The sequence below is a fragment of the Gallus gallus genome, chromosome 1 (assembly GCF_016699485.2).
Source record: "Gallus gallus isolate bGalGal1 chromosome 1, bGalGal1.mat.broiler.GRCg7b, whole genome shotgun sequence".
NCBI lineage: Eukaryota > Metazoa > Chordata > Aves > Galliformes > Phasianidae > Gallus > Gallus gallus.
This window is the reverse complement of record NC_052532.1, coordinates 105,972,477-105,983,328: the sequence shown is the minus strand read 5'-3', so window position 1 is coordinate 105,983,328 and position 10,852 is coordinate 105,972,477. Positions and strand designations below refer to the sequence as shown.

Genomic DNA, 10,852 nt, shown 5'->3' with positions numbered 1-10,852 from the left:
GTTGGTATTGTATTGAAGGAGAAGCCCTGGAAGTGCTTCCCCTCATGCTGCCTCATCAGCACCCCACAGCAGCACCTACCAGGGCTGGGTCCCACCTGCAATTGCCCCCAGTACCTCCCACTTACCTGGCACCCACGGCCAGTGCCCACACCTTGCAGCAGGAGGCTGGCCCTTGCCACAGGCTACTGCCCTCCCCCAGCCTGTATATTTTCCTGTTTGCCTCTTACCTTTTGCACTGATCCCAGGAATAGGGACAGTGACAGCCTTGCTGCTGTCCCTGCAGGAGCCAGAAGCCAACCTCTGCTTGCAGACAGTTCGTGGTCTTCCCTGGGCTCACACCTTCAATTCTCCCAGGAGGGCTCGGAGCCTTGCATCCAGCCAAGGTTTGTTGCCAGGTGTGTACCGGGCTGGGGATGAGAGCAGGGGTTGATGGCAAACTTTGCAGGGCTGAACTGATAAGGAGAAGGGGGAGCAGGGCTTTCACTCGACAGTTTTTGTTTGCCCTTGCAGTCTCAACAGTGTTTGTCTGGTCTGTCAGACTGGGTGTGAGCCCAAGGCAGCTGCATCTGGAAGGATAAACTTCACCGCATATTGTTTGGGGGTGGTTGCTGGGTTTTTCACTTCAAAATAGTATGGTGTGTATAGGGTGTGTGGAAGGGGACTAGATATCTACCTGGTGCTTTTGAGAAGAAGTGGTTGTACCCTCACTACAAGCATTGCATTTTAGAGTAGCACAGGGACCTTAAGTGGGCAGTGATGCTGAGGGCTGGTGGGGAAAGGATGAAGATTTGTTAGGGGTTGCAGATGGTGCATGCAACTTGTGCATAACTACAAATCCATCCTCACAACCTTACTTGATTCTGGGCTGCTCTACTGTACCATCTCAGATCTAACCTTGCATCATGCTGTGCTGTTGCACACATTTCCAGGAGCTGAAGGGACCAAATGAGTCTATCTTGTGCAATGCTCTGCTTTCCAGAAAGCTGTTGTCTGACCTACCCATCCCTGTAATGAACAGGCAGGGAAATGAGGTCAGGAGATCCACTACCTTTTAATGTCAGAGGAACTTTAATCGCTTTACAGAACTGGAAGGTGGGCAACGTGCTGTGCTGACTTTTGTTGCCAGTGTAGAATAGGCTTTTCTGCGTGTCATCAGTTCCTGAGAAGTTGCTGCTGCAGTGTATTTTCTAAAGGTATAAATGCCTCTGCAGTCTCAGTTTCTGCTGCTTGATTACTGATGCTCTTGGCAGCAATGTGAGAGAGAGATTGTTGGAGATGTTTGCTTGGCATAAATTAAAATATAGGTCCTTTGATTTAGGAGAGCTGAGAAAAATGGCAATGGCAGACAACCATCTGTCATTTAACATCCACCTCTGCCTGCATAATACCACATTTTAACTCAGCGGGGAAGAGGGGTACCACTAGCCAAAGCAAACCAATTTGCCTACATTGTACTGGAGGAAAAATTCCCACTGGGCTCCGAAGCTGAGAATCACATCCTCAAGGTACATGACAGAAAATTGCCTCTTTACTTCTTAGACCCCGGCAGTCTGTAGGGGCCCACTGAAGCTCCATTGCTGGGAGCTGAAGCCCAGCACAGCCCCAGGCAGAGCAGGCAGCGCTGTGGCTGCAGCTCCAACTGGTTCAGGTCTCTGTGCAGGAGGCACCTAGGTTGGGATAGCAGTCTGCAGCCTGCCTTGCAACACACAGACCCGTACTCTTCTGCCTTTCTTGGGAAATAGCCAGACATAAGTCAGTTCTGATGCTTATAAAGAAGACAGAAGTAATATTAAGTGCCAGATGCTCTGCAGTTGCTAATTGCTTTGCTCGAACTCAAATGTCAATCTGCAGCTCTGCAGATATACCCTGTCACAGTCCTACTTCCTCAGCAGGGTGAATGCGACTGCCTCAGCACCCAGCTGGGCACTGCATGCTCTTCCAGCTGCTCAGCTTGGCCTCATCACAGACCCAAAGCAGAGTCAGACCATGCATCTCACAGCCCTCTCATAGGCTTGCATGTTGCAGCCGTAGCACTTCATAGCTCTAAGCTGTGGGTGGGTTTGGATTGTTTTTTCCCCACTGGTGAAGCCCCCAGCTGCAAGTAACAGCCTACCTATGCAAATACCTCCCTGGGGAAATTTCTGCTTAGAATAGCAACCAGGCTGAAGGCATCCCAAGCAATTCCAGCCATCAGACAGAGAAAGCAAACACCATCCTAGGATCCTCCCATCTGCACTAAGGTTAGATTGAAGGCATGCTTCTACACCTGCTGAGAACCTGTTCATTTCACTTCTTGATGCCATGGATCACAGCCAATGGGGCAGTGGCTCAGGTTATCATTGACATTCAATGAAAGATGAGCTTGAGCAAAGCCAGCAGTATATCTGCACAGCTGGGAAACTTTGGTGTTAACAATAAACTTGCAGAGCCCACTACTTTTGCTTTGGAGGCACATTTGACCTGCATTTAGTGTAACGGAGAAGCAGCAACACACCTGAGAGCAGGATGTAGCTCAGGCTGTTATTAGCCTTAGGGAATTCCCTCTGAATCACTGCCCAGTGAGAGAGCTGCTGAACTGTTAACAAGTTTGCTCCAGGCCATTCTTAACACCAGGCAGAGAACTACTACTGCTCAGTGCCTGTCCCCCAAAACATAGAGGGGATAGGAGGTGTAACTACCTGCCACACATTGCAACCTCCCATTGGGTAGTGTGATATGGGGACCATCAACTCAGGTGGCTTACAGGGGTTGCAACCCATGGTCAACAGATTTTGGGATGCTCGCAATTTTACCTGGAGCTCCTCAGAGGAGCCCCACGAGGGACTGGGGCAGTGATGATGATTGCAGCCCATCAGCAGACATCCGCAGAGAGTGGGAAACAAAGTTTTGAGGACATTAGGACTTCCATCTGTCATGGGCTAGACTGGTGATACAGACGGTTCTTCCCAGTCCTGTGTACTGCAGCTCTGAATGGGTTTCATTGGAGTTGAGCAATGCTTGTGAAGTGGCAGATGAGACCTTTAGGCTTGCTGGTGTTTCAGGAGGAGCTGTCCTCCTTGGAAACCAGAGCGTGCCTCTTCCCTCCCTCAGCCTGTTAGTCTGATGTGGCTGTGGAGATGGAGCCAGGCTGGCAAGAAGTAGTTATTGCAATGATTTATTAGCAGTTTTACATTTTACAGTGTTGACACATTCTATGCGCTTAGGAGGAGTAATCTCAGATAAAGGTTTAAGCTTCTTTTTCTCTTCCTTCCCTTATTAAAGTATCTGAAAGCAGCTGTGAAAAGTGAATAGATTTTAACTATTGAGCTCAAGCTGCCAGGATGTTATTTCCTGTAGCTTTGACTCATGCAACCGAAGAAATGAGTTGGATCACAATATTGTTTGTAGAGGGGATTTTGTCTCCCTCTGCCACCCCCAGGCTCATCTCTATTTAAAACCAAAATACCAAGGCATGCTCCCATGTGCGCTCATTTTTTCCTGCTGGAAAGGCAGCTCATCTCAGGAAGTGCTCAGAATGGTGTGAATCTGAGCCTGCAAGAGCCTCACCTGTGCTCTGCAAGGTCACTCACTCACCAAGAGTAGGGGGCTGGGTTCAGGTGGTGTGGGCTGATGCTATTCGTGTTGCTCTGGAATGTGTGATGAGGAAAGCAAAACTTTCTTCGCGACATCTATCATCCTGGGCTGAGCATCTGATTTTCATTGAGACCTGGCCTCAAATCCATGACTGCACAGCATGGAAGTCTAGTAAAATGGTTTGGACAAATCTGGTGCTAAAATCAGCATAGACAGTTGCATTAGCAATTAATTTTTACAAGTATGTTTGATCATATTCACATCTGAATTGATGGTGTAATTCATTTAGCTGCCACAGCACAGAACAGAGTAAATTACCCCTCTCCACGTGTGGGATAGGAGGTCACAAGATAAGCGCTCTTTTCTCATTTCCTCTATCTCAACATCTCCTTCTACAGCATTTGTGCTATAACGAGGCACAGACAATTCAGAGAAACCTCCAGACACTTCACATCCACTGCAGTGTCATTACCAGCAGCTGGAGGCTGTGTGCACAGCTAACATCCCTATTGCATAGAGGTCCTGCACAGCAGCTATGTATCATTAATGCTGCCCTCATGCAGAGTTGTAATTGCTGCCTGGGTCTTTTGGTGGCTTTGTGCCCAAGGGTTCATTTCATTCTTGATGTATTATAAATGAACATAACAGTACTTCTTACAAACAAAATAATGCAAACCAACCAAAGGAAAAAAAAAAAAAAAGAACACAAACCAACAACAACAGAAAACCTATGCTGAAGAAGCTTTTGCTAACAGGCTGACTGGCTATCACATATTTAAAACTGTAGAAAGCACTGACAGCCATCTTACGTTATTAGAAGATTGCTGTCACAGAAGTCACCTTGAATAACAGTACCTTGATTCAGACATGTTAAGGGCAAAAACAGGGAGAAACTGTTGTCTTAATTTTCTAGAGCTGTTTAAATTAGGCATTGTAATGGAACTGTCAGTTGTATTACCTGGCTGTTGAGGCTTTGGGACTGCAGTGGTGATAGGGTTGTTCTTATTAAAAGATTCACAGCTGACATTAAAAGGGGAAAAGGACCCTTCAACTTCTTAGAATTACCAAATCATTAAGGTTTGGAAAAGGCCTCTGGGATCACCCAGTCCAACCATCAGTCCATCCCAACAATGCCCAATGCCCACGTCCCTCAGTGCCACATCCACACAGTTCCTGAACACCTCCAGGGACGGTGACTGCACCACCTCCCTGGGCAGCCTGTGCCGCTGCCTCACTGCTCTTGCTGAGATGAAATTTTCCCTAATACTCAACTTGAAGCCATTCCCTTTCATCCTGTCATTGTTACCTGGGAGAAGAGGCCAACCTCCACCTCACCTTGACCTTCTCTCGGGTGGTTGTAGAGAGTGATGAAGTCTGCCCTAAGTCTCAACTGAACAGCCCCAGTTCTCTCAGCCGCTCCCCATCAGATTTGTGCTCCATACCCTTCACAACTTCGTTGCCCTTCTCTGGACATGCTTCAGGGCCCCAGCGTCCTTCTTGTAGTGAGGGGCATTCTTGTAGAGGGCTGTCAGCACAGAAGGCTGTGGCTGGGAGGCTTTGATTGTTCAGTGCTTCTTGGTAGAGCCATCTCCTGCTGCATTCCTCATCTGCAGCAATGCCAGTGAAAGTTCTCCTAATCAGACAATAAAACACAGGTTACACAGCAATTTAGTTTGAAGGAGAAAGCACTGAACTGACTAGGGGAGGCCTGTCTGCCTGCAAGAGGGAGGGTGGAGGGAAAAGGTTTTCCTTGCGCGTCAGTAGCAGTCACTGCTAGGTAGGCAGTCACTGCATACTCCCTGTAAACACCCTTCTTGGGCAAATGCCCAGTGGGAATTCACATTAAATAAGCTTGGGATAAATGTCTCTCAGATGTTTGGTTGCTTGGTCTCTGTGTGGTATATCCATACAAGGGTTGCAGAAGGCAAAGCTCCTCAACAGGGGTGGGTGTGTGATGCTTGCTGCAGGTACCAAGTTATTTCCATTGCAGATCAGGTACAGAAGTTTTGTTTCCAGATTCAGTTCTGGTATAGGAGAGAGGGGAAGCCAGGATAACAACACTGAAAGCCAAAAGCAGCTGCTGTAGCATGGGAGTGAGCCACTCCTAGTGCTTGTGGGGCTCGGGAAAGAAGCCATGGGCTGTAAGCAGCAGGAGTGTAGGCCTGGCCTGGGTGAGTGACCAATGGCTGGGGCGGTAAAGTACCACAACAGCCTATCTGTGGTGACTGAGGACTTGGTATCACGAAGGGTTTTTAAGACAAATATTTGCAGGGGATGGACACATCCTCATTGGCCTTGCTTGGAAGGAGGAGGTGAGCAGGCCTCTCAGGTACTTTCTCAGGCCCTGACTCTGCATGTGCTGAGACAGCTTCCTTGCTGGGGGAACCAGTAAGGCAGACAGAGAGAATCACGCCTTTGTCTGATGGTGTGTCCCTGTTTTTGTTTTTGTTTGTTTGTTTGTTTGTTTTTCCAGGGAGACTAGGGAAGAAAGAAGTGCAAAGGACCGAACTAAAAAAAAAAATGTTGGTGCTGTCTAATGACACAGCCCTGAGCATTCTCCTCTCCAAGCTGCTTCAAGACCACCTGGAGCAGACAAATAGCACTGCCCCCTCTACAGTTGGAAGCACTGGCAGCAGCCTGGAAATCATCTACGTGCTGATGATGGTCGGTCTCTTTGGCTTCTTCACCGTGGGAGTCATGGTGACCAATATCCGTGCTAGGAGACTGGAGGACTCCCACAACCCCTACAACACGTACATTGCAACAGACATTTGGCACAAGAAGGACCAGGAGTATTTTCAAGCCAAGCTTATAGAAAATTACAAGCTGTGCTGTGTCTTTGAAAACCAGCTGGCAGTAGAGCAGCCGAGCATACACATTCCTGAGGAAAAGTCTTCCTAGCCAAATGGGAGAAAGGACTGAACTTTGCATGGGGACAACCCAAGCGATACCTGCTATGAACCAGGCTAGCTGCTTTCCCACCTGCCAAGCTCCTGGTGCTGGCCTAGGACAGACTGAATTACAGAGATGACAGTGAAGCTGATGAGTTTGTGATGGCTTGGTGCTGCAAAGTTGCCTGGCCACATTGTTTCAGTCACTGTAAGGTCAGGGGAGGGGACACACCAATGGGAGTATCATGAACTCATCAGCTTCACCTGGTGAGAAATGCAAATGTTGGTGTTGCCAGCATGAATTCTTGCAGTAGTCATTGTACTTCAAAACAAACCAGATCAAGCATAAGCTAGAGGTATTAGCAGCCAAGTATTGTTTAGGCAATCGTTTTCAAGTAAGACCATTGCCTTCCAAGAAAATGTAGCAGAAAGATTTTCTTTGTATTTCTGAATAATCATTATATAAACTGTACAGTGTTATGGATGAGTAGTTCCTTTGAGTATCATGTACCTTTTTGAGGTAGAATTTTTAAAAAAAGGATTTGCTTTTTTTTTCTTTTTTTTCCTGAAAACCATTTTTGTGGAAAAATGGAGACTTCAGAGGGAACTTTCTTAATGACTGTCCTTAATTCACATTGTGTACCCCAGATAAGACTTGCAGAGTACTTAAGTTTTTCCTTCTTGTGGATCCAGGTTGATCTTGGAAGCAATATCCACCTTTATGCAAGGACTGAGTAACATACAGTGTTGTGAGTCTCGATCACCTTTAATTACTGCAGAAGACCTAGGTGCTAGCCTTTGGTTGCAAAGTGAATTTCCACACTGTGAAAAGTGGTTTCTCAAGATCTCTGGTATTTAGTCATGAATGCAGCTTATGTGTGTGCCTAACTTGTAGCCCATGTGCTGTTTCTCTAGCTACCAAGAGCAGCCGCCTTAGCACAGCTGTTTATTTCTTGAACTGTCCAATGTGAGGTCCATGTCGGCAAGGTATTCCTACCTGTGCCCTCCATATGCCCTCCTTCCATGGACTGTGTACACCAAGCTGCAGGGAGAAGGCAGCAGCTGAACTCTACTGCTCTGGCAGGAAGTATTGGCTGTCTCTGCTATCAGGCAGAAATATGTCTCTCTGGACACTGCATTGCTTAAAATAGCAACCTAGCCAGGTCAAAGCCTGTTTTCCTGTATGGGATCAAAGAAGCAATGGTCCAAGCAGGAGGGGACTTTTTATTTCTACTCTGCAGATGTACATCTCATTTTTAGCTACCAGAGAGTAAGAAGTGGGAAAGGCTTGAAAAAAAGTCATGCAAAGCAGTTGCTTCAAAGGCAAGGCAAAGGCAGAGTGGTGGCAGATCGCTACCAAAGTATTTGGATAGGCAAGGGATGCAAAGCACTGCACTTTCTTTAAAGTAGCATTCCATCCATGCTTATCTTCCCATGATACTTAAACATAGGACAATTGAAAACATGGTGTATTTTTAAAAATATATTTATATGGTGCCTACCATTAAGCTGATGGTAAGGCCAATATTTTAAGTGTCTTGGACAGCTTGGAATTTATCTATCAGCTTAATTATCTGAGCCTCTGTCTCCTCTAGAGGAAGGTAGACCAAGCCAGGCTTTGGATAACTGCTGACTTCTTGGCTTGGGCACTGCCTTTTTGGGTTCTCACCATGCAGTCTGTATATTGCTTCTACTTCCTGCCCTCAGTGAGAGTGAAAGTGCTCTCGCTTGTTGGTTATCTAGGTGTAGACCCATGAGGCATTGCTGAAAATGTTTAAACTTGCATTAAAAATGGCCTTCATTACATTTAAACCTTTGAACATTAAGCATTTCAAAAGGTCTGCCTCCTGCAGCTCCCCTTCCACTCCAGGTGCTTTCAGGTATTTTGGGCTGAGGCACTTGCTGATCACCTTATTTTAATAGGCCCAGTGTAGCTATTTGTGACAAGGTCATTGTCTGCATTACTTAGCTTCCACTTTTTTTTTTTATTTTTATCTCTACCATTTTATTTATTTTAATAAGTGAGGAACCACTGTGCCTTAGTCATAATGTTTTTCTCTGTAACCAGGCTACAAAGCACCTTTCTATGTCACTTGTAGACTCCCACAACGGACCTTCACCTTTCAGTCATTCTCCTTCTTCCCATACATATTTCACTTGTGAAAAAACAATAAAATATTAATTACAAATGTTGCTTGTGGCCTTAGAAGTTTTTCTTCTGAGCTGTTTCATAAGCTTGCAGAAAGAGTACCGATTCTACCTGATGGGCACCCACTCACCCATGACATTTCTACATCCTACTAATGAGGGCCAGGCCTGGGTGCTGGGATATCTCCCAGTACACCTACATCTGGAGAAACAATAAAATGTCAGGCACAAATTTTTCACCTCAAGTAAACTCCCAGGACTTGCAGTTCACCAGGCAGCTTGACTCTGGTGTTCAGTACAACAAGGGAGGAAGGTCTTTTGGCTTTGTACAAGGCATTGTTTGGGTACCTCACCCAAACAGAGCATCCTGGGATGCAGATTTTTAAGGTTAGAAAGGATCGTTTTGATCATGGGAGAGATAGGAGTGCATATAGTGAGCTCTTAAGGGTTCAGGTCAGCCTGGTCTCGGTATTCCCCTTGAAAAAGGCTCTGAATTTTCTTTCTGGATTATGTAATAACAGTTTTGGAGATGGGAAGTGAAAGCCAGCTGCAGCCTGCATTGCAGAGCATCCTTCAGGACTTCCACACAGTTACCACTTCCTCTGTCATTACAGCTGACTACTGCAGGAAGGCTGACACTGAGTCCATCCCTGACTTCATGCAACAAAAGCACAGGTTGGCCAAGGAGTACCTACAAATGTGTGATTTGTTCACTTGCTCATCACCTTTTCCATAGACAAAACCTATCATGTTGTTACCAACACAACAGTGACCGTATTTTCTGATTTTCTTGAGGATTTCTTATTTTATCAGAGAAATGGAAGAAGCTTAAAGTCATTATGCAAATGTTGCACAAATGTTGCCTCAGATTCAAATTTTGTTGCTTAGGGGACATAAAATAGGCAGGGGAACTGTCAGAAGTTTATTTTTCTCAAGTCCACAGTAGCTTAAGTCCCTGGCTTCGTCACCTATGGCTTATTCCAGTTGGCAGCATTGCTGCTCATTGGCCCAATGAGCATACCTCCAGGCATAGGTATTGTTCACTGGCTGTTTATGCTTTATATAAAAGGAATTACATACAAAAGAGCATTCTGAAATATGAAATTGTATAAAAATGGCATTCTGAATTTAAGCCCTACTTTGTTAGCAGTGATGTGATGCTAACACACACACAAAAAAATCTTAACCAAAGGCAAAGAATTAATATAGCATGTGCTCTCTTGCATATGTTTTGGAAAATTTTGTGGAGTTTCAGACTAACTTGGAAGTTATGTGCAACCAAAGCTACACGTAGAAGATTTATGGATAAGTGCAGTACAGCATAAATGTAGACAAGATTCTATATCCTAACTCTGAGACGGACAAATCAGTCCTCATGCCTGGGAGGGAAGAAGCTCCAGGACAGTTGTAACCAGGTTATGTGGCCTTTGGTGGCCGAGGTGTCCCTTCTCTTCCCTTTTCTGCCTGCCTTGGAAACCTGGCTAAATTGCCTAGACTGTGGTCAACACTGTGATTGCTGCAGCTTCCCAGCCCCAAGCACATCTCTTTTGGCTGTGCTTGCAAAATTGCCACAGGAACGTCACCTACAGGTCCTCTACCAAAGACCTTCACCAGCCATATATGGTGTGAGCTGCAGCATGAAGCAGGGTGCAGCTGCCCTTCTCCAGCAGCATGCAGTCATTTGCCTGAACGGCAACATGTTCATCTGTTTATCTGAGGATATATTTGTATGGGATCATAGAATCACAGAATACTTAGAGTTGGAAGGGACCCCTAAAGGTCGTCTAGTCCATTACTCCTGCAATGAACAGGGACACCACAGATAGATCAGGTTGTCCAGAGCCTGATCCAGCCTCACCTTGAAAGTCTCCAGGGATGGGTCATCTACATCTCTAGGCAAACTTTTCCAGTATATATAGATAGACAAAGCTCAGCTTTAAGATGACCAGGTACTTGTTCTACATGTAAGAAATCCTTACTGCTGGTATGGGAGATCAAACCCCTGGTACTAAGAACTCCACGTAGAAAATGATTCATTGTCAAAGATAACCCTAGTGCACAAGCTTGAAATGAGATCCCCCACCTCACTTTATAGTTATCAGTGTTATCTTTATTAGCAGTTGGTTGGGTCAGACCTGCTATACCGGGAAACACACACAAAGACTAGCAGGAGGAAGCCGATAAAAATAGAAGATATGAGCAATCAGAAGTAAGCAGAACATTCTTTACAGCTGATAACT

General features: G+C 45.8%; 1 protein-coding gene across 1 annotated transcript; it reads left to right on the top strand.

The window, feature by feature from the left end:
* Positions 1 to 232: 232 nt before the first annotated feature.
* KCNE1 (potassium voltage-gated channel subfamily E regulatory subunit 1) lies at positions 233 to 8,657 on the top strand. Its single transcript, XM_025145187.3, has 2 exons — positions 233 to 383; positions 6,047 to 8,657. Exon 2 carries the CDS (start codon positions 6,094 to 6,096, stop codon positions 6,472 to 6,474), a length of 381 nt encoding a protein of 126 aa, XP_025000955.2. The 5' UTR covers positions 233 to 383; positions 6,047 to 6,093; the 3' UTR covers positions 6,475 to 8,657.
* Positions 8,658 to 10,852: the final 2,195 nt, after the last annotated feature.

Bases quoted from the DNA above. Each gene is read 5' to 3' on its own strand.
- KCNE1 (XM_025145187.3), top strand. From the start codon at position 6,094: ATGTTGGTGCTGTCTAATGACACAGCCCTGAGCATTCTCCTCTCCAAG.